Below are 23,861 nucleotides of genomic sequence, written 5' to 3'. Positions count from 1 at the left end.
TATTACGTCTTCATCAAAATAAATCATGATTTTTTTTATTTTTTTTTTTGGTGGGTGGGGGTGTCTCCATTTTATTTGTATTATTACTATTTTGATAATTAATTTGATAAAATTTTGACATATTTGTTTTCTTAAGTTTACCTTTTGAAATTTAAAATTAAATATTATAAGACTACACATTATGTATTACTTATTTTAAAAATCACAAATCAAAATTTTGAAAAAAATATATATTTAAAAATGTTGGTCAAAATTAGGTTATACTTTTTTTGAAACAAAACGGAACCAGTAGATTAATTCAAAAGATCAGAAATACACTGGGGTGGGTATGTATCCCACGACCCTAGGATAGATCCAGAAATCGTTGCCCGTGCAAGCACATAAGCCACGTGATTCGCTGACCGCTTGACATGGTGAACTCGAACGTTCCCAATGTCACAGGCAAGCAGTTGACACTGCTTCACAATTGAATCGACATACGATAAATCAAGACAACGAGAATTAAAAGCAACAGATAAATTTAAACAGTCGGTTTCTAAAACTACATTATTCCAGTTGTGGTGTTTTAACCAAGTAAGCGCTTCCTTCACCGCTATAGCTTCTGCCATGAGAGGGTCTGTAATGTTGGCTATTCTGCCATTGTGAGCCGCGACAAAACGACCTTCGTGGTTTCGGAGAACTGCCCCAAAACCTGCACCGTTCGCGAGAAGAGCTGCATCGACGTTACATTTTAGCCATGACTGTGGTGGCGGAGTCCATGCGACCGTCCCAGAGCCATCGCGTGTTGTCTTTCCGACACCCCCAAAAGTATCCTTCCATTGCGTGCGTAAAAGATGAACCTGGATGCGAAGAGACTCAACTGAACGATTTTCATCCTTCCATACCTTAGCGTTACGAGCAGACCATAACGACCAGAAAGCCGCCGCCAGATGGATCGCGACTTCATCAGACGCGAAACCCAGGGCCAGCTGCATGCATGAAGTAACGGACAAAGCATCCATATCCAGTTCCTCACCCCAGACCTTGCGCGCAATGCTGCAATCACAAAGGAGATGATCCAGTGTTTCAGATGGAAAAGCACAGAGAGGACACCCTCCCCCAATCCATACGTGACGGAGTTTGAATTAGGATTAGGATTAAAAAATGAAAGTAATGAATATGACACTTTCAATCTATATTCACTTACAGGGCGTTTGGTTGGAGATGGAAAATTACGTGGGAAAGAAATTGCAATTCCATTGGAGATGAATTACTGGGAATAAAGTGGAAATTTTAAATTTCAATGTTTGGTTTACAGGAATAGAATTACTGGGAATTTCAATTCCAATGTTTGGTATACGTGGGAATTGAAAGGGAATAAATAGTATAAGGTCCAAAATATCCATTATTATTGTCAGACATCAATTTTAGGTTAAAAAAGGAAGGGATAATTTTGACTCATCACTATTTTTTTCTTCCTAATATCCCAGGAATTAAAATCCCAGGGGGGACATGGGGTTTTAATTCCATGAAAATGGGAGAATTAGAATTCCATGGAATTGCAATTCCTTTCAACCAAACAAGGGAATTTTGTGGCCTTTGGAATTAAGTGGGAAGAGAATTTAAATTTCCTTCAACTAAACGCCCTGTTAAAGTGGATGGGATGTTGATCCATTTAGTATAAATCAGCCACTAGTGGATTGGAGTGTTATATCCAATTTGCTCTGCCACACACACACTAGTTTTCTCTCCATCCGGTTGGACGAGAAAGCCACCGTCAAAGGCAAATTTTGAATTTAAATAATTTATTTGAATTAAAAATATGTGTTTTATTTTAATTAATTTTTAAAATTTTAAAAAAATTATCGGTTACCTAGAGTTAACCTGTTAATTAACTTAATTGCATAAAAATGAGAAGTTAAAGTGTCTAATTGTAACTTTTTTTAGTTTAATGGGCTAATTACACTTTGGTCTATAGTTGAATGACCTATTTGGTAAAAAGAAGAGGGATTACTCCCATGAAGAACTAAAGCGTGCCTCCGCGTCGTAGGCGTGCTCCGCTCGTGTCTTCCCACAACAAACTCTATACAGGGGCTAGTGGTGATGGCTGCCCAAGGCATAATCAAGAGCGGAGGCAGCTAGCCAATCCGCCACCCTATTATGCTTTCGTACAACGTGGTTGTACTCCACCTCCTCAAAACTTCTACACTCACGAATGAACGCCCGCACAACGTTGCATCCTCTATCTATCTCTTGGCTAGCTCTCTGGAGTTCACGAATCATCCCCATCAAGTCACTTTCAACGATCAACCTCCAAACACCATACGCAGCTGCCATGCGAAATCCCCCCTAAGACTGCCCAAGCTTCAGCTTCCTCCGCCGAGCACAATCCAATGTTATGGGAGAAACATCTTAGCCAACGCCCCTTGTTGTCGCGGATAACGCCTCCACATCCTGCCCTTCTGGTAGCGCCCTTGCAGCAGCCATCAACATTTAGCTTGATCCATCCCACGCGCGGCTTTTCCCAAGCAGAAAGTGTAACACCCCACTTTTTCTAAAACTTAATTACAATTCTAATCCATAATTAAGATAACTAAGCAGCGGATAAATAACTTAAATAAGATAACTAGTGGGTATGTCACTGCCACAACCACCACTCCGTAGTGATTGCACAGGCTAATGGTAGTACTAGAAAAACAAATAAATAACTAACCATCTATCAACTGAAATAAGCATAAGGGGGATAAACACAACCCGATGTCTACATCTTCGAAAAACAACAAAATATCATAAGTTTAACATCCGATAGATAACGACATAAACGAGACAAAAGAGTTTAGACATCTCAATCTAAAAGACTAGTCTAACTCGATCACTTGTCACTGCTGGGCCCACCTGAAAGGGGTTTTACCAGCAACACTTAGACAAATAAGAAAAACACCCGTTAGCACGAAGCTAAGTATAACCACACTCAACCCTGTAAAGTACTATAGAATATACTTTTGGAAAACATTTGATAACATTCGTATACAGCAAACTCATCTCATAGACAGCTTTAGTCATATCACCTACTTTCTATATGCTTGCAACCTATAATATCAACAGGCACGCTTCGATACGAAAGACTTAACAACTTAGATATTTCAATATATAAATGTCACAACAAACTTATCAATCCACTCATGCTTACAAGTAATATCATGCTAATAAATCATACGAAAGTTATTCTCATGCTCTCAAGTTCTCATCAAGTAACTGGATATACAAGACTTCAAAGGTAACTAAACAATCATTCTCGATATACAATCTTAAATCAACATTCTCATTATGCAATCTCAGGCAATACTCTACTCAGATGCAATCTCGTGCAATGCTACAAATATACTCATATGCAATCTCGTGCAATACTATAAATATACTCATATGCAATCTCGTGCAATACTATAAATATACTCATATGCAATCTCGTGCAATGCTATAAATATACTCATATGCAATCTCGTGCAATGCTATAAATATACTCATATGCAATCTCGTGCAATACTGTAAATATACTCATACACTCGTTGTAAAAATAGAGTACTTTCTGTGGAGGTCTCATTGTGTCATAAATGACTTGCTTTCTTTCTTTCTTCCTTTAGAGTCGCAATGATCCACTTCTTTCTTTCTTAGAGTCGCAATGACTCACTCTTTCTCTTTTAGAGTCTCAATGACTCATACTTTCTCTTTAAATCGACGAGGTAGGAACTTCATCATGTGAATGAACCTATCTGGGCACGGCGTCTAGCCAACCTAATACTCTGCTCGTCCACCAAACCACTCACTTGGTTCTAAGCTCAAACTCTGTGGAATCAGGTATCGAACTTTTAGCGTGCATACCCCCCTGACCAAGATTCCAAGCCTGGCAGGCAGTTTCCAATCTCGTAACGTGGGAATACACCGCGTTACATATATTGGGACCGCAATGTCCATAAAATCATCCGAAAGGACATAGTCCAAACGGGATCCTCCAAAACCTCACCGATATAGATACTACATAAATATATCTCTCATGCATCAATCTCATGCATGCAACAACTCTACAACTTCTTAATACATCAAATAATGATATACCACATGCTTATGGATTTTTGAAAGTAATACTTAAGCTCACGTTGGCCACTTATGCATTTTCGAAATATGATATATGTGAGATGCAAAATACTCTACAATATGCTCCAAATCCATGTATATAATCCATTAAATTCTCAAGGATATCATATCATACTCGGTTTGCAACATAGCAAATTCTATACAATTTCTATCAACAAAATATGCTTCAAAACTCATTGATCAAATATCACATTTTAGTCATGCTTTCATAATAAATCATATTCTCAAGTGATCATGCTTCTCTACTCAATACAAAGAAATAACATCAGATCACAGAGCAAAACATTTCTCAAACACAGTGAACTTCCCAATTTATAATCTGTAGCAAATTCTTCAATAAATCCATCATAACATACTCATTTTTGATCCAAAATCAACGAAGTCAAAGCCAAAACGTGCATCGAGACAGCCCCGAGGTACCAAGCCACAAGGGCCCGTGACACCTGGCCCGGAACGACACGTAGCTGAGCCACAAGGGCCCGACCACTGCACAAAATCCTCCCAGAATGAAACTCAGGGACCTGGGGCGGGACTCCTCAAGAGCTGCCCCAAGTAACCCATCAGAAGGCCGGGCCTAGGCAACGACCTTCTCCTAGGGCTGTGCCCTAGGCCCGGTTGGCCCCGGCTCTAGCCGGCGGCCCTCCTGATGGGCCGCGGCTAGGGCCGCTGCTCTGATCTGGTGCACACACATGGAGATTTTCACCTGCAAAAATTATTCCAAGCATGTCCAAAACATCCAAAACATTCTCAACACTTCAAAAACAAATACTAGATCACTTCCAAGCTCAAACACAACAAAATCTCATCATTTCTACTTATTCCTACTCAATAAAATAGGCTTCACAGAGCCAAAATCAAAGAGGGAGTCCATGGGGTTATACCTCTTGTTGCCTCTTCTTCTTGCTTGGATTCCTTCTTCTTCCCAACTCAACCACTACCCCCTTCACCACCTAGATGTCTCAAACAAGCCAAACAACAACACTTAAGAGGAGAACCTCAGAGATTTGAAGCTAAAGAGAGGAAGCTAGATGAACAAGGATGAAAATGGACCAAAAACTTACTGTGTTTCTTCTTTCTCTCTTGCTGAGCTCTTGGGTGGGAAGACAAAGAATGGAATCAAGAGAAAAGGTTGGATTTCTATTGCTTTTATATGGGTTCAAAACCCTAGAAGGATACTCAATGATTGGTGGAAGGCAATGTGGTAATTTGGTGGTAGTTCTAGCAAAGACCAGACAAGGAGAAATGCCTTTTTGGTCCACCTTGCAACATGGACCATAGACTAGAAATGCTATTTTAAATACTTTGGGGTTGAAAATGAATTTTCTCAAAAAGTTTTCTAGATGAGCACTTGTTTAAAGCTTCTTTGGATTCTCCTGGTTTCAATCAGATTGATTTCTCGATTTAGAACTTGGTACGCGAAGTACCCGAAGATTTAGGATTTTGGAATAAAATAAGTTTTGGTGTTGTAATAATTTAAAATGAGCCCAAAATAATTTATTCAAACACCAATTGATCGCAAAAATTTTTAATGGAGTGAAATGGCTATTTTGGAATTTCTTAAAATCGGATTTATAAAATAAAACTTTGGGTTGTTACAAAAAGTCTCTCACCTACTCCTATTCGAACTGCTTCTGGTGACCACCGATTTCTGAAAGCAACCTGCACCTCCGCACACTGGTCGCGTATCCACTGGCGGCGGAAGGCCAAGTTAACGCACTTACCTTCGAAGACCCTTGCATTACGCCATCTCCAGCACCACCATAACACAATCCCAAACGTCGACTGCCACCCTTCCGGGAAGCCCAGTTGACACGGCGCCTGTAAGTCCGTAGCCAGCCAGACTTCCCAATCCATCATCTTGAGAGATTGCACTATCGTAGCTGGGAGAAGCGATTCCCAAAGTCCATGCATTTCTGGGCAGTCTCGAAAGATGTGGAGAAGAGTCTCCGGAGTACCTGCACAAAGAGAACAGGAGTTGTCAGCAGTGAAATGCCTTTTAGCGCGTTCCACGTTTGACATCACTTTGCCATGCTTTACAAGCCACATGAAGTGAGCCATTATTCTCGGAATCTTGATTGCCCACAGATTGTTCCAATCGCGATCGACCATCCCAGTTTGCTCTTTTTGTATAGCCTCATACGCTGATTTGACTGAGAAGGCCCCATTGAGCTCTCTGATCCAGCCCCAAGTATCCTTCTCCCCATCTTCTTCCAAAACGACATACGCGTTGATCTTTGCTCTCCAATCTCCTGGGAGCACTTCGTCGAGTAGCTCCAATTCCACTCGGTTCCAGCTTCACAGTAGTCGGCGACGTGGGCATGCAACTCCGTTAGGGATAGATGTCTGCATTTGTGTTCGTAGAGCCTATGGTCTGTCACCCAGGCATCCAACCAAAACTTCGTGCTCTAACCATTGCGAATTACTCGTTTGATGCCGCGATCTAGAATGTGAGATGCACACTGAATCCCTCTCCAGACATTAGACAATCGTCTACCTTATCTCTACGTTTGTCTTCCTCTATCGGCCTATATTTGCTTCGCAAAACCTTGACCCAAATACTATCAGGTTCTATTAGCATGCGCCAACGCAGCTTTGCCATGAAGGCCAAGTTGACATCATGCATTTTCCGAAACCCAGACCCCCATCCTGCTTGGCTTGCGTTACCTTCTCCCATTTGACAAGACTCAAGGCCCTTGTAGCGTCCACCCCGCCCCAGATGAAACTGCGAATAATCTTCTCCAGCTCCTCGCAGACCCCTTTCGGTAGCCACATAGTCTACATGGTGTACGTGGGCATGGCGCTAAGGACAGCCTTGGCCAGAGTTATTCTTCCAGCCAGTGCGAGTGTTTTCGACCTCCAACCTTCCAGACGGGCCTTCACTTTGTCTAACAGGTCGGCGAAGGTTCCCTGTGTGACGCGCCCATGGATCGATGGCACCCCAAGGTAGCGACCCAGATCCTCCGTTTTTGCGATGCCAAGTGCATTGGAGATGTGATTAGCCAGGGTCGTGTTCACGTTACTGGAAAAGAAGACCTGCGACTTCTCAAAACTCACTCGTTGCCAGAGGCCCCACAAAAGAGCTCCAAACAACGTTTGATAACCTCTACTTGGTCTATGGTCGCCTCAGAAAACAGGACCATATCATCTGCAAAGCATAAATGGGACAACACCGGGCCTGAATGTGCCAATCGGATCCCTTTCCACGCGCCGCTAGCCACCTCAGCCAAGATAATCTGGCAAAGTTTTTCCAAGCAAAGAACGAACAAAGCCGGGGACATCGCATCCCCTTGCCTGACTCCCCGTCCTGGTTTGAATTGCTCCATGCGTGCTCTATTCCAGATAATTGACATAGTAGGTGTGCTGATGCACTCCATGATGACCCGTACCCACTGCTCCGCAAACCATGCATCGATAAGAGTCATTTATAAACTTCCAGGAAAGCATATCATAGGCCTTTTCCAGGTCGATTTTGATGGCCATCATGCCCTTCTTCCCCGTCTTTGACCTCATGGTATACATTACTTCCTGGTACACAATCACATTGTCCGTGATTTGCCTCCCTGGAACAAAGGAGCTCTGGCAAGGTCCTACGAGCCTTGGAAGAACAAATTTGAATCGGTTAGTAATAGTCTTAGTTATCAGCTTATAGGAAACGTTACACAAAACTTATAGGCCTGAATTGTTTTATTGTCTCAGGTATATGGACTTTGGGAATAAGCACTAGCAAGGTCTCATTCATTGTGTCGGGGATTTTGCCCATTTCCACTACAGTGTTCACCATGTTAAAGACGTCGTCCCCCACTATGTCTCACATTCGCTGATAGAAGGCCGAATGAAGCCCGTCTGGCCCTGGCAGCTTCATCGGGTTCATGTCGAACGTGGCTGCCTTGACCTCATCCTTCGTAACCTATGTGTTAAACTGTTGCCAAGCTTCAGGCAGGACGGTGGGGAAAAGTCCCCTTGGCGCATCTGCAAGTTCTCTGTTGCATCGTTCGTGAACAAACTTTTATAGAAATCCTGGACATGTTGCTGTAGGCGATACTCTTCGAAAATCCAATTACCAGAACTCATCTTTAGACCCCTAATTTTGTTGCGGGCTTGACGGACCATCGTTACCGCGTGGTAAAATTTGGTGTTTCTGTCCCCCGAAACAATCCAGTCCTCCCGTGATCGTTGGAACCACATTAGTTCTTCCTGATAGAGTACGTCTTCAAGGTCGGCCTTTAACTTCTTTTTAAGAGTCCATAATCCTCTATTGACGGAGTCTGGTATGATTCGTTGAATCCCCCCAATTCTGGCTAGTAAAATTCGCTTCCTTTCCGCTATGTTCCCGAACACTTCCTTGTTCCAAGTAGCAAGGTCCGCCTGGACAGATTTGATGTTATTGGGCATGCCCCGAGATGGATTCCAGGACCGAGCCACCACGTCACTGAAACCCTCGTGAGTGAGCCAGGCAGCCTGGAGCTTAAACTGAGCACCTGAAACCCATCTGATCCCCATATTCGTGCAAATCAGGAGGGGCGTATGGTCTGAACAAATTCTCGGTAGATGCTGAACAGAGGCATCCGGGAAGCGCTGCCTCCACTCCACGGTACACAAGGCCCGATCAAGTCGGGCACCTTTTGCTAAGCAGGTGTCCGGCCCTCGAACCCAAGTAAGGCGAGATCCGCTAAATCTCATATCCACCAAGCCTTCACTGTTAATCCAATTGACAAAATCCGTGCTCCTTTGCGATGAGTAGGCGGTGTAGTAAAGCGTCTCTGCTTGGTAGGTGACCGCATTGAAATCCCTGGCTACCATCCATGCACCACAGATCCCTCTTTTGATAGTTTGGAGTTCGTCCCATAAGCATTTCCGTAAATGGTGTACCGGGCTGCCATAAACTATCGCGAGGTGCCACGGTTCGTCGGTCCCTTCTCGCACCTGCAAAAGAACAAACTGCGGGTGAGTGTATACCACATCAATGAGTAAAGGGCCACTCTAGAAGATCCAGATGCCCCCACTAAATCCCACGGCCTTAACTCGAACCCACTCATCGAATCCAAGTTTGGAACAAATGGTGTTCGCGTGTGAGCCCGACACCTTTGGCTCCACCAGTCCGACCAGGTTCGGCTTGCGAGTTTTAATTAGGTGCTTGAGGACGCGGTGGAAGTCTCTTCCTCCCGCGCCTTGACAATTTCAGATGAAGTTTATCATAAAACCTGCAAAAAAGGAAGCAAAATCCCAAACAAAACCCAAAGAAACAACAACACGAACACACGGTTAACCCAAGGAGATGCCATCGGCTATTTCGCCGGCGCCTCCTCCTGGCTTGCCCTCAACCTCCATGACTGCATCTCCATCTTTGTCCATGGCGTCCGGATCATCGTTATGGTGTTCTCCTCCGTCGACCGCGGCCGCCGAGGTCCTGGGGTTCTTGTTTTGGACTATGGTTACTCGCTCCGTATGGATAACCTTGCCTCCTTGTGAACCCCGAACCACAACATGCTCGTCTTCCTCCGCCGCTCAGCGAGGGCCCCCCTTCTGAACAATTGCCATAGTGCCAAACCCACAGCCTTATCTTTTCCTTTTGTTTCCCTCACATGTCCACTCTATTTCTGATTTTCTATTTGCTTCACATTAACCACCACATTAGCCCGACGTTGTTTCCAGGCGGTATTTGTGTTCTGAATCCCAAGCCCATCTCCGGCATTGGTAGCCGCCCGTTGGTCCACTTGATGCGTGTCTCTTTGGTTGTCTCCCCTACTTTCACCGTCCAGGATTCCCGCTAAATCTTCTCCCAAGCTTCCGTCATCCTGGAGTTTGTCCAGAGGCTGAAAACGGGAGTGGCTTTAGTTCGCCGGGATCCCGTCCCTACGTTGCCTGCCAGAGTACGTTCGTTGCCGGCGTCGTCTCTCCGGCTTAGTGACCACCATCCACGAACTGTAGGGCTTCGTCGTAACTTCATCCATCTCGGCGGTCTTCGCAGCAGTTGGTTTCTCCACTAATGCGTGACTCTGATCAGCCTCAGCGGTTGTTCCATCACTCCTTGATGCCGGACATGATTCAGCACTGTGGCCATACATCCCGCATTGGAAGCATACCAGATGAAGGCCTTCGTACGCTATGAACTGGCATCGTCCTTCCAGCGTGAATTTTGACAACAGGGGCTTCGTTATGTCGACTTCTACGTAGATCCGGGCGAAGCGTCCTCTGGAAGCATGGCTTGTAGCGTGGTCGACTCTCACTAGCCGTCCGATGTTATCACCGATCTTCCTAAGGAAGACGCCGCTGTAGTACTCGATAGGCAAGCATGGGAAACGGACCCAAACTAGGACTTTCTCGGTTGTATCCGCCAAAGGATCAAAATTGGGTTCCCATTCCTTGACGATCAGATAGTGGTCTAAGATCATCCACGGTCCCTCGAACTTGGCAAAGTTGAGATCGTCGATGGATCCGAATTTGACAAGGAAATAGTCGTTATCAATGGCCACCATCTCAAAGCTCCCTTTCGGTCTCCATAATGCGCAAAGCTTACGCATCAGGAAGGAGTATCCCACTTGCTTACCCCAAACCTTGATGATGAGGGCTTGCCTCCACGACGCTCTGATTGCCTCCTTCTCCTTCCTGGTGAGTCTGATAGTCGGGCATAATGGATCGTCCGGTTCATCTCATTGGTCATCATCGGAGTAACAATCATCTCCATCCAGATCTCCCAATGTTAGATCAATGTTCGCCATCATGTTCCCTGCTACCGCATATCTGAACGATAAAGGTGGCGGATCACGTCGTGGCCGGTCCTGTGGGATTTCGCACTCGCCCATCTCAGCAAGTGGTGTTTCCGGCACCACCTCGATGGCCTTCTCAGAGTTCGCCGTCGGATCACCGGCGCCACGCTTGGACTTTTTCGTGCTCCGTTCGAGAAGATCTTGATCTTCCGACGAGCGTAGATTCAAAAGTTTTCCAGTTAAATGACCTATTTGACCCATATCCATAGTTTTATTATCCAATCAAAAGGAGAAAATAACATTATTCGTGGTATAGATTGATTTTTCAATTATTTACAATATATAAATTTAATTCTTAAATTTCTCATCTCCAATGTTAGGGGTTTGTTTAAATTTCTAGAGCCAAACTCATCACCTCAATAATAAAAACATAAAGATTAACTCTACATTGTAAATAATTGAGAAAGTATAAATTATATATTATCTTATAAAGAATTATAATGGACTGTTTGGCAGGATGAAATTGCAATTCCATTCCTACCAAACTCCATGGAATTACAATGTCATGGTTTGGTTGGAGGGAATTACAATTCCATGGAATTGCAATTCCCTTCAACCATGAATTGCAATTCCACACTTTTGTGAAATTGTAATTCCATGGTAATGACTATTTTATCATTCTTTTGATTATTATATTTATTATTATACAAAGTCATTTTAGTCTTTGTTCTCTTTTTTTTTTTTTTTTTTTTTTTTGAAGGGATTCACCTCTAGATAGCAATTAGAATTTTGATGGAATGAAGTGTGATTTTCTCATACTCATACATTTGGTTTTGTATATGGCAATGTTTATATGGTGAAAACTCATTTTCATATGGGCCTACACCTACTCCTTTTCTTACTCCAAATTAGGAAAAATTAAAAGCAAGAGCTGACTTTGTGCACATGCAATCTGAAATGTGAACATGATCTCCTTCCCCTCCATCCCCTCTACAGACTAGAGAGGGATTCGGAATTAGACAGACTGTCATTTTCTGTCAGTGCAGAAGTCCCAATCTCCACAACAAATTGCATATTTTTCTTCCAACCAGACAAGACATTAGAACAACAAAATACTTATAAAAAAAATGAGAATTTTTAAAAATATAAACAGCAGCATTACAGCTCAAACCCATTATTGCCATATAAGCTCGCTTCTTCACTTCTTCTTCTTCTCACCTCACCCACCACCCCTTCCCTCTTTCTCCTCTAGTCCTGAACAGTCTTGGTTGCAGAAAGAAAGCTCAGAAATTTAGCATCGAGACTTGCGGATCTCCGGTACCCAGATCCGCATTTCGCATTCTTTATCGGAATTGCGCGTGGTATAGGGGGCGGAAATCGAATACCCAGAAATGTACGGCAGAGATCCGTGGGGTGGGCCGTTGGAGATCAACGCCGACTCGGCCACCGATGACGAGCGGAGCCGGAATTTGCACGAGCTGGACCGGGCGGCGCTGTCGCGGTCGCTGGACGAGACGCAGCAGAGCTGGCTGCTGGGGCCGACGGAGCAGAAGAAGAAGAAGTACGTGGATCTGGGGTGCATAATTGTGAGCCGGAAGGTGTTCAAGTGGACTGTTGGGTGCATCATTACCGCCGCCCTTTTGGCCGCCTTCATCACCATGATCGTCAAGCTTGTGCCGCGCCACCACCCTCACGACCCGCCGCCGGATAACTACACCCTCGCTCTTCACAAGGCCCTCATGTTCTTCAATGCTCAGCGTTGTAAGTGTGACCTAACATTCTGTTAATCTATCACTGACTCAGTTTGTCACTGGAACTGGGTTATGCTTTAATGTCTCTTTATATTTGCACCTAATTAGTGCCTAAGTGAATCATTCATTGGTTTGCAGGTCTAATGAATTAAATTCATTTATCTTCAATTTAGTAATTAACTTGATTTGGACTTTAGTTTGTGAATTTGATGAATATTATTGGGAATATATTAATGTTTGAGATTGATCTATAAATATGATGATTTTTTTTTTCATCTTTTAAGTCTTCTTTAAGAAGTGGTCAATTTGAAAACAGTAGAATCATTATATTTTCTAAGGATCTTGCTTTGAGGATGGGTGCAGCAATAGTGTCTTTGAGTTTGGTTAACAGTATCTCCAGATACAAGTCAGATTTTAGGGGGAGAATGGAATGATTTCAATGTTGTTTCATATATTATTGTTGTCTTAGCCTACTAGTTATTAGATCTTCTTCGCTTTGGAGTAAATCCCGATATTGATTGCTCTTTGCAGCTGGAAAACTACCCAAGCACAATAATGTATCATGGAGGGGTAATTCCGGGTTGCAAGATGGCAAGTCGGATGATGCAACGATGTTTAAAGATTTGGTTGGTGGGTACTATGATGCTGGGGACGCGATCAAGTTTAATTTCCCTCAATCTTTTGCCATGACCATGCTGAGTTGGAGCGTGATTGAATACAAAGCAAAATATGAAGCCACCGGTGAGCTTAACCATGTTAAAGAAATAATTAAGTGGGGTACCGATTACCTCCTCAAAACCTTCAATTCCTCGGCTGACACCATTGATCGAGTTGTTGCACAGGTAATGTAAATGTTACGGAGTAATAAACAACAATTCTTTTACTATTATTGCTTTTCGATATTTTTTAGCTGGATCTTCAGTTCTGGGTATGGATAGTATATCTAAGATAGCTTGCTTGATGACTGCTTTTACTGATTTTTCTTACGCTCTGGTCTGATTTGTCGAAATATTTCTAAAGTATGTGGGTGGGGTCTTATGTTTATCTGTTAGGTTGGATCTGGGGATACTTCAGGAGGGAGTACAACACCGAATGATCATTATTGTTGGATGCGCCCTGAAGACATGGACTATCCTCGGCCTGTGACTGAGTGCCACAGTTGCTCTGATCTTGCTGCGGAGATGGCTGCTGCTCTTGCATCTGCATCCATTGTATTTAGGGACAACAAAGCCTATTCGCAAAAACTTGTTCATGGTGCTCGGACCCTCTTCAAGTTTGCTAGGGATCAACGTGGCAGGTACAGTGTCGGTAGTGAAGCTGCAACTTTCTACAACTCCACTGGCTACTGGGATGAATTTATCTGGGGTGCCACCTGGCTGTATTACGCAACTGGAAATTCTTCCTATCTTCAACTCGCGACAACTCCAGGTCTAGCTAAGCATGCGGGTGCGTTTTGGGGAGGGAAATTTTACGGTGTGATGAGCTGGGATAGCAAGCTTGCTGGAGCTCAAGTAAGTAGATAATTCTTCTTTCTAACTCGTCTTGTTTGAGTTTGTGATTTCGTTTCTTTTCTTATTGAGCACTCAATTTCTTCGAGAATTTTAGTAATCGAACAAATAGTTGCTTTGCTATCATTTTAAACTATTGCAATTGCCAATGACCTTGTGGTCTAGTGGCACCAAGTTGATCTCCTATATGGGAGGTTGTGGTAGGTTGAGAAAGTAATTATGAACAGATACTGCATTGTAACAGTGTCAGTAGTACTCAAAAAAAAAAAAACAATTGCAATTGAAGTGATGGTTGTTCGTTTTGTTATTAGGTCCTCCTGAGTCGAATGAGATTATTCTTGAGCCCCGGATATCCTTATGAAGAAATTTTGATGACATTCCACAACCAGACAAGCATAGTCATGTGCTCCTACTTGCCATACTTCACCTCATTTAACAGAACGAAAGGTAAAATTGATTGATTTAACATTTGGGCTTATAGAGTTTGAAGTTCCTGTAGAATTGCGGTATAGAGTTTTAAATTTACGGGCTTGTTGCAGGAGGTTTGATACAGCTCAACTACGGGGCTCCTCAGCCTCTTCAGTATGTAGTAAACGCAGCATATTTGGCTACCTTGTTTGCTGACTACCTCGATGCTGCTGATACTCCCGGATGGTACTGTGGACCCAATTTCTACTCTATTGATGTCCTCCGCAAATTTGCTGCAACACAGGTAATGTCATGTAAAATCTCAACTCTAATTTCGACCGGGACTTCTTCTCTTGATGGTAGAATATTTAATTTTATACCCAGAAGGACGATATATCGATTCTTTTATGTTTATGCACATAATGCTAGTTTTGGGGTGACGAGGGAAACCCACAGCCACCACTCGAGGGTGTGCACTGGGTAAATCCCGCCTTGTGACTTGGGAAATGACCACTATGAGGTAAACCAGCTTAGGGTGTCTATAGTTGACTGGCTCAAACCAAGAAGGCTGGGATTTGAACTCGTGACCTTGTGGTTAACACATAATGCTAGTTGATATGCTCACAATGTTGTATTTCTTCTGTGACTTAAATTCCCAGATCGAGTATATCCTTGGCAAGAACCCGAAAAAGATGAGTTACGTCGTGGGATTCGGGAACCACTATCCAAAACGTGTTCACCACCGTGGCGCATCAATCCCTAAAAACAAGGTCAAGTACAACTGCAAAGGAGGATGGAAATGGAGGGATTCCAAAAAGCCAAATCCAAATACCCTTGTTGGAGCCATGGTTGCTGGTCCTGACCTACGCGACGGTTTCCAGGATGTCCGGACTAACTACAACTATACCGAGCCAACGCTAGCCGGCAATGCTGGTTTAGTGGCTGCCCTTGTGGCTTTATCGGGAGCAGGAGGAGGCGGGGGAAGAAGCGTCGGAATCGACAAGAATACTATGTTTTCTGCAGTGCCTCCTATGTTCCCCACCCCACCTCCCCCACCAGCACCTTGGAAGCCTTAAAACAATACCCTTTGGGTAATTGGGTTATACTCACTTCATTTCCACTTTTTGATTGATACAGGAATGAAATCTGACACCATTACACTTGAGCCAATACAAAAATATAAGAAACACAATGGGTGGGTGGGTGCATCTGAGTGTGTGTGAATCGTTGGTGTTGTATACAGGGAGGGATCTATGTATATAACAAACAGACCAGTTATGTGGTGTATTCTTTGAATTTTGAAACACATAAATATAAATTCCAAAATGTGTCATTTTCTTCATCATAAATTGTCATACCATTTGCTTCACCAAATAATTCTTCATTTCTGTTGGAGAAAGGTGTACCATTCCATTACTTTACCACTCAATACTTCTTGGAATGTTAGCTAACACATCCAACACCCTCCTTTAAAGTACAACTTAGTACCAGCAGGTCACTAGTTCAGTAGGTTGTATTTTGAGAAACGATTAATGTTTGAATCTTGACAACAATTGTGTGGGAACTAGAGATTATGTCAAAAGTGGACAGATTTTTTTTGTGCACTGACATTTGGCTCTATCTGCTAAGCTACTGAATTACTGTGATTTACATATTTATAAATACTATGTTGGGTCAGAATGTAGGGACAATTGAGATTGGAGATTCTAACATTTTGATAAGAAAAGTACAACTCACTAATTGGTGACAACACTTGTTGGAATGTTAAGTAACACATCCAAACAAAATCCTGTGAAGTACAAGTATAAACAGTCATAGATTTGTTGGAATGTTAGCTAATAGATCCGATGAATAGCGTGTAAAGTACAACTACCAACCCACCGCTAGAGAGGGACCAACAATAGCGTGTAAAGGCAATCTGCATCTCGGTATTGCAATCTGTCCGGCAATGTCAGACCCACCTTGCCTATTAGCAATACCTTATCGACATTTTGTGGTTCTTTGGAATGTTTTTTTTTTTGAATATGTTCTTTGGAATGTTAAATCGTTATATCACGGACAATGTGCACTTTGATCCAATATATAATTTAACTTCATAATATACAGAAATTTATGTTCATAATGCACTGAATTTATGTTTATAATACACATACACATGAATATGATATAATGAACATTAATTTTGTGCATTATGAACATAGATTCTGTGTATTATGTTAAGTGTTTGTCTTCATTATATTGTGTTTATGTGTATGTGCATTATGAACATAAATTATGTACATTATGAACATGAATTTTGTACATTATAAAGTCAAATTATGTGTATTGAACCAAGGTCCACAGTTCTACAATATAAATTGCCTGGAATGTTTTTCACTTTTTTGCAGACATAAAAATTTGAGGATAGTTTTTTGATAAATAGGAAGTGAAGTTTTTCATTAGGGTCTGTTTAAAAAAAAAAAAAAAAGACTTTTGAAAACTATTTTTTTTAAAAAACGAGTCATTTTTTAAAAAATATAATAAATCAAGAGTTTTGAATGAAGGGAAAAATTCAACCTTGCCTTTCATTAATAAAAATATAGCACATATATACAAAGAGAGTTGTCCTCTGCTCCAAGAAAGCTAATGACAGAAAAGGAAAAATACAAAGCCAAGGAAATAAAATACCAAAAGATCATGAAAGAAAAGGAAACGAATATTTACAACCAAAAATAACATTGCTAATATTCTATATTTTAATACCCCCCTCAAGTTGGAGCACGAACATCAAGAATGCCCAATTTGCTTAAAAGAAACTTAAACTGAGGCTTGCCCAAGGCCTTGGTCAAAACATCTGCCACTTGCATAGAAGTATGAACATAAGAGGGTTGAATATTACCAGACTGAACTTCATCACGAATAAAATGACAATCGACTTCAATGTGTTTGGTTCGCTCATGAAAGACTGGATTACGAGCGATGTGCAATGCCGCTTGGCTATCACAATACAATTGCATTGGTGTAGCATGAGAAATACCAAGATCAAGGAGAAGTGCTTTTAACCATTTCAATTCACTTGTTGCCGCAGCCATTGCACGATACTCAGCTTCAGCAGAGGAGCGCGAGACAGTCTGTTGCTTCTTAGTTTTTCATGAAATCGGGGAAGTTCCTAGAAGAACAAAATAAGCAGTCAATGAGCGACGAGTGAGCGGGCAACCAGCCCAGTCAGCATCACAATAGGCATATAGACGGAGATTACAATCAGCCCGAAAGAAAAGCCCCTGCCCTGGATTAGCCTTCAAATAACGCACCACACGAAGTGCAGCTTCCTAGTGAGGAACCTGCGGTTTATGCATGAATTGTGCGAGAATGTGCACACTATAACAAATACCTGGACGAGTAACTGTCAAGTATATAAGCCGACCAACGAGCCTCCTATAACTGGTAGGATCGGTCATCTCTTTTCCATTAGCTAAAGCCAATCGATGGTTTTCCTCTAGTGGGACAGCAGCAGGTTTTGCACCCAAGAGACCAGTCTTTTCAAGGATATCAAAAGCATATTTTCGTTGGCTAAGGAAAATACCGGATTCGTTGCGAGCGACTTCGAGACCAAGAAAGTATTTTAATGTGCCCAAATCCTTCATATGAAAGCAATTACTCAAGTAGAGCTTGAAATGATGCACAGCAGTATCGTCATTGCCATAGATAACGAGATCATCTACAAAGATAAGAATATATAGTTGCACACCATTGTGATTGAGAGTGAATAATGAGTAATCAGAAGATGACTGGTGAAACCCATAATTAGTGAGAGAGTCTGCCAACTTTGCAAACCAACACCGAGGAGCTTGACGAAGACCGTACAAAGACTTTCGGAGACGACAAACTTTGTTCGGGCATGAGGACACAAACCCAGGGGGGAGCTTCATGTAAATTGTCTCTGTTAAATCACCATGCAAGAAAGCATTACTCACATCCATTTGGTAAAGAGGCCATCCACGAGCAACAGCAACAGCGAGAAATGCACGAACTGTAACCATTTTAATGGTGGGTACAAATGTTTCATTGTAATCAACTCCTTCGATTTGTCGATCTCCTCGGACAACAAGTCGTGCTTTATAGCGCTCAATCGATCCATCTGCATTGTATTTAACCTTGTAAACCCACTTGCTGTCAATGGCTTTATGACCAGGAGGGAGATCCTCAAGTATCCAAGTGTCATTGTCTTCAAGTGCCTGAAGCTCTTGGCGCATGGCCTCTCACCAATGAGGAGCTTGTACAGCCTCAGAGAATAATGTGGGCTCATGCTCAGCAGTAATTGCTGCAAGGTAATGCCGATGTGCCAAAGAAAATTTATCATAATTAACAAAGTGAGATATGGGATGTACCGTACCTGAAGACGTTTTGGAAGAGGTGGAACATGGCAAGGGGGATATGCGACTAGCAGAGTGCGTGACATAATCATGGAGATATGTAGGAACCCGTTTTTCCCGTTTTCCACGACCAAGGTTCTCATCATCATCACTAGAAGCAGAGTTAGAAGTGGGTAAGTTCGCTGCATTCATATTAGTCACTTCATCTGTCAAGGACACTTCTGATTCAGCGATTTGCTGGAAGATTATTAGAAAAATCATCCCCAAACCCATTTTCAGTAATTGTCTCTGGAAGGTCATTGGAAAGATCATCAACGTATTCAATCATGGGGGACATACGATGCTTAGTAAGTGAAGAAGAAAAGGGAAATATGGTCTCAAGAAACTGGACATCCCGTGAAACAAATCGCTCCCCACTTTCCAAATCACGCAAATACCACCCTTTCTTGCCGTATGGATAACCAATAAACACACACTTACGACTACGACTTGCAAATTTATCTTTAATTCGAGCATCATTCTTCGCATAACACAAGCACCCAAAAGTACGAAGAAGAGAATAATCAGGTGAGCGCCCAAAAAGAATGTCAAAAGGGGTTTTACCTTTGAGCAATTTAGTGGGTGTCCGATTAATAAGATAGCCTACAGTGAGAATGCATTCTCCCCAGAACTCAATTGGCAAATTAGCTTGAAAACGCAACGCTCTTGCCACATTTAGAATATGTCGATGCTTTCTCTCCACTCTACCATTTTGTTGGGGTGTTCCTACGCACGAAGTCTGATGTATAATCCCAACACTATCAAAATAACTTTTCAAACATGTGAATTCAGTCCCATTGTCTGTCCGAACAAATTTAATTTGTTTGCCAAACTGACGGTGAACCAAGGCAACAAAATTTTTTAGGATCCCGAGAACTTCACCCTTAGTCCGGATTAAATAAACCCACACAGAACGGGAAAAATCATCAACAATTGTCAAGAAATAATAAGCACCGCATAGAGCAGGAACACAATAAGCACCCCACAAATTCACAATGAACTAACTCAAAAATTGAACTTGCTTTATTAGAACTTAAAGAAAAAGGTTCACGAGTTTGTTTGGCCTGGAAACAAACTTCACAGTGTCTATTATTCAAACTACTACCATCTTCAAAATTAGGAAGAAAATTCATAACTGTAGGTGATGGATGCCCCAACCTTTGATGCCACAACTTTGCTTGCGATAAACTGAAAACATTATTAATTTGCATGGATTCTGCCTTCTTCAAGAAGTAAAGTCCCCCCCGTTGTTCACCCGTTCCCATCAGCGTCTTCGAGGTGCGGTCCTGAATAACACAAGATTTGTCAGTGAATTGAGCATGATAGGGCGAATCAGCCAAGAGTTGAGATATAGAAATTAAATTGCAGTTTAATTTAGGCACAAATAAAACTTTCTGCAGCCTCAATTTTTCACCAAGCACCACAGTGCCTTGCTTTGCTGCATAAGTTTCTTCTCCATTCGGCAACCCAACAGGACATGGTTCAATTGTCCTCACATTCGTCATATGATTGAGTGTCCCTGTCATATGGTTTGACGCTCCGGTGTCAATAATCCATGGTAAGTTACCTGAAAGACGTTGGTTGGTTTCAGGTTTATGGACACTAAGAGCTGCCAAGAGAGCACTCCATTGTTCCTTTGAAAGTCCTCCAATAGCAGTCTGTTCTGTATTTGTCATCGAGACAGCTTGAGAAGGGATTTCACCTACAGCAGCTTGGGCTACATTGACTCTTGGTGTTGCACTTTTTCCTCGTCCAATCTGTTGTTGAGTGCCCCGACTTCCACTTCGACCATTAGATCGTGGTCTAGCACCCCACCAATCAGGGTATCCAATGAGTTGAAAACATCCGCCTGTATCATGCCCGGTGTGGTGGCAGTGTCCACATGTCACTCCATCCTTTTTGCCCCCCCCCCCCCCCCCCCCCCCCCTAGCGTAACACGATTTCCTTGTCCTGCTCGCATTACATAGCTTACGGGGTCTGAACGATTGTCATGTGTACTCACTATCGTCCTTGCTTGTTCATCTTGAACAACCATATGATAAGTTCGATTGAGATTAGGTAATGGGTCTTGACTCAGAATATTGGAACGAATGGTATTGTACCGTTCTCCATCAAGGCCCATCAAGAACTGATGAACTCGTTCTTCTTCCTTTCGTTTCTCCAATTGGATGCTCAGACTGCATTTACACCCTCCACATGTACATACAGGCACCCGTTCAAGGTTGTTGAGTTCGTCCCAGAGCAATTTGAGACGTCCAAAGTAATTTGCAATTGACTCACCATTCTGCCTACAATTTGCTAAGGCTGAACGCAATTGTTGAATATGAGGCCCGTTAGCAATTGAGAATTGTTGTTTTATGTCGTCCCATAGATCCGCTGCTTTTTCTTTAAGTGTTATAGTAGACCGTAGAGTAGGCTCAATAGTATTCAAAATCCATGAGACAATCATGGAGTTTACTGTCCACCAATCTTCCAAACCTGGTGAGTTTTCTGCAGGTTGTTGAATGCTTCCATCTGCAAAGCCAAACTTCTTTGGCCCTAAGAGCTATGCGAATGGCCTTCACCCATTCATCATAGTTTTCTCCTTTCAATTGAACCTGGGTGATTAGACTACCCGGGTTTTCATTGGAGTTCAAAGCATAAGAAGAAGCTACGTAGGTGATGATAGCAGCCTTCTTCTCACTCTCTTTTTCTTTGTTTGAAGGCCCTGATGCCATAATAAATCAAGAGTTTTGAATGAAGGGAAAAATTCAATCTTGCCTTTCATTGATAAAAATATAACACATATATACAAAGAGGGTTGTCCTCTGCTCCAAGAAAGCTAATGACAGAAAAGGAAAAATACAAAGCCAAGGAAATAAAATACCAAAAGATCAGGAAAGAAAAGGAAACGAATATTTACAACAAAAAATAACATTGCTAATATTCTATATTCTAATAAAATATTTTCATTTTTCGTGTTAAGCTTCACTGCAGAAAACTATATTTAAGTGTTTGGTTCATTTTGTAGAAAATGAATAGAATTATATAATAAACATTTTGAATATAAAAGTATTTATAATAATATTATTTATATAATAAAAAAAAACTAGTTTCTGGCGAAAACTAAACTTATGGTTTCTGCCGAAAACCTTGTTCTGAGTGTGGCGGAAAATGACTAGATTTTTTCCAATCAACAGGAAATGTTTTTCATTGACTGAATTTTTCAATTGCATCCAAACACTTGAAATCCGAAAAATGATTTTCAGAAATTATTTTCTGGTTTCCAAACACAGACTTAATTTTTTCTCATTCAAGAGCGAGATTTTTTTGGGTCCTAGCTGTGTAAGAAAAAACATGCGCAAACAATGAGTGTAATGCACTGTCATGCCATGCTGGGCGAGTGAAACTACTTTATTTTTAAACTTTTTTTTTTGTTCATAAATGTTTTCTTTTCTTTTTCTCCACTTTATTTTCTCTCTACCTCCTCTCTCTTACATGACATGCAAAAAATCAAAGAAAAAACTCAACTAATGAACTTGCTCTTATATGGTGCATTTTAGGGGGGGGGGGGGGGGGGGGGTGTTGGTTCATGGAATCTCAAACATAAAAATTTGAGGATAGGTTTTTTGATAAATAGGAAGTGGAGTTTTTCTTTAGGACCTGTTTGGAAAACAAAAAAAATAAAAATAAAAAAGACTTTTGAAAAATATTTTTTTTTAAAATGAGTCATTTTTTAAAAATAATTTTATTTTCCATGTTAGATTGCATTGTAGAAAACTATCTTTAAGTGTTTGGTTCATTTTGTAGAAAATGAGTAGAATTATATAATAAATATTTTATTTAGAATATAAAAGTATTTATAATAATATTATTTATATATTAAAAAAAAAAAACTAGTTTCCGGCGAAAACCAAACTTATGGTTCCTGTCGGAAACCTTGTTCTGAGTGTGACAGAAAATGACTAGATTTTTCCCAGTCAACGAGAAATATTTTTCGTTGACTGAATTTTTCAATTGCATCCAAACACTGGAAACCCAAAAAATGATTTCCAGAAATTATTTTCTGGGTTTCCAAACACAATCTTAATTTTTTTCTCATTCAAGAGCGAGATTTTTGTGGGTCCTAGCTGTGTAAGAAAAAAACATGCGCAAACAGTGTGTGAAATGCACTGCCATGCCATGCTCGGCGCGTGAAACTACTTTATTTTTATTTTTATTTTTTGGTCATAAATGTTTTCTTTTCATTTTCTTTTCTTTTTATCCACTTTATTTTCTCTCTATCTTCTCTCTCTTACATGACATGCAAAAAATCAAGGATAAAATCCAACTAATGAACTTGCTGATCATAGAATCAGATTGTGCTAAAGCCATCTCCATAATCAATAGCAATGATGATTATGGGGGAAATGCCAGTAATCTGATAACAATTTGCAAAGAGGCAAAAAATAGGCAGTGGGAGATTATCTTTATACATGCACCACGTGAGCAGAATAAGGTGGCAGACATCTTGGCGAAGCAAGCTTATGAGTATGACGCAAATAACACATGGTTCGAGCACCCTCCTAGAGCGATTCAGCAAGCCATAAGGGAAGATGAACTTGGCCTTTTGGGCAGCACAAACTTGGTGAGGATTAGCTATTAATCCTGGATATACTCCTCCTTCTTTCGGAAAAAATCCAACTAATGAACTTGCTCTTATATGGTGCATTTTAGGGGGCTTTGGTTCACGGAATCTTAGATTACCCAAGTAATAGGATTATCTCCAGGAAGGTAATGCGAGGTTTTGGGAATGTAAGATTACTTGATGTGTTTGGTTAAAGTTGTAGAAATGTAATTTTAACTTGTTTGGTTGAAGGTTATATTGCATCAATTACTTAAATGCCATCATAAAAAATTGAAAGGTGTAAATTGCTAAGTCTTTTTTTTTTCTTTTTTTTTTTTTCCATAATTCAAAATTTAACAAGATGCTTATACTACTACTGA

At 41.5% G+C, this 23,861-nt stretch overlaps 2 protein-coding genes across 2 annotated transcripts; one reads left to right on the top strand and one right to left on the bottom strand.

The window, feature by feature from the left end:
• Positions 1–12,229: 12,229 nt before the first annotated feature.
• LOC109174564 (endoglucanase 25-like) lies at positions 12,230–15,840 on the top strand. Its single transcript, XM_019323782.1, has 6 exons — positions 12,230–12,599; positions 13,121–13,431; positions 13,642–14,100; positions 14,409–14,544; positions 14,637–14,809; positions 15,165–15,840. Exons 1-6 carry the CDS (start codon positions 12,230–12,232, stop codon positions 15,579–15,581), a joined length of 1,866 nt encoding a protein of 621 aa, XP_019179327.1. The 3' UTR covers positions 15,582–15,840.
• A 3,243-nt stretch (positions 15,841–19,083) lies between these two features.
• LOC109174468 lies at positions 19,084–21,613 on the bottom strand. The gene is made up of 5 exons (XM_019323705.1): positions 21,375–21,613; positions 20,999–21,184; positions 20,288–20,699; positions 19,973–20,182; positions 19,084–19,635 (listed from the first exon to the last, which is right to left on the bottom strand). The coding sequence occupies exons 1-5, from the start codon at positions 21,611–21,613 to the stop codon at positions 19,084–19,086; spliced, it is 1,599 nt and encodes a 532-aa protein (XP_019179250.1).
• Positions 21,614–23,861: the final 2,248 nt, after the last annotated feature.

The sequence above is a fragment of the Ipomoea nil genome, unplaced genomic scaffold (genome assembly GCF_001879475.1).
Source record: "Ipomoea nil cultivar Tokyo-kokei standard unplaced genomic scaffold, Asagao_1.1 scaffold0642, whole genome shotgun sequence".
Lineage (NCBI taxonomy): Eukaryota > Viridiplantae > Streptophyta > Magnoliopsida > Solanales > Convolvulaceae > Ipomoea > Ipomoea nil.
The sequence above is the reverse complement of the archived record's forward strand: the minus strand, read 5'-3'. Positions and strand labels throughout refer to the sequence as shown.

Excerpts from the sequence above, each read along its gene's own strand:
- LOC109174564 (XM_019323782.1), top strand. The coding sequence starts at position 12,230 with ATGTACGGCAGAGATCCGTGGGGTGGGCCGTTGGAGATCAACGCCGAC. Across the intron at positions 14,101-14,408 it reads GCAAGCTTGCTGGAGCTCAA|GTCCTCCTGAGTCGAATGAG; the intron begins GTAAGTAGATAA and ends TTTTGTTATTAG. Across the intron at positions 14,545-14,636 it reads CTCATTTAACAGAACGAAAG|GAGGTTTGATACAGCTCAAC; the intron begins GTAAAATTGATT and ends GGCTTGTTGCAG.
- LOC109174468 (XM_019323705.1), bottom strand. The coding sequence starts at position 21,613 with ATGGCATCAGGGCCTTCAAACAAAGAAAAAGAGAGTGAGAAGAAGGCT. Across the intron at positions 20,700-20,998 it reads ATGGGCCTTGATGGAGAACG|ACCACGATCTAATGGTCGAA; the intron begins GTACAATACCAT and ends GTGGGGTGCTAG. Across the intron at positions 19,636-19,972 it reads TGAATAATAGACACTGTGAA|ACTTCGTGCGTAGGAACACC; the intron begins GTTTGTTTCCAG and ends ATTATACATCAG.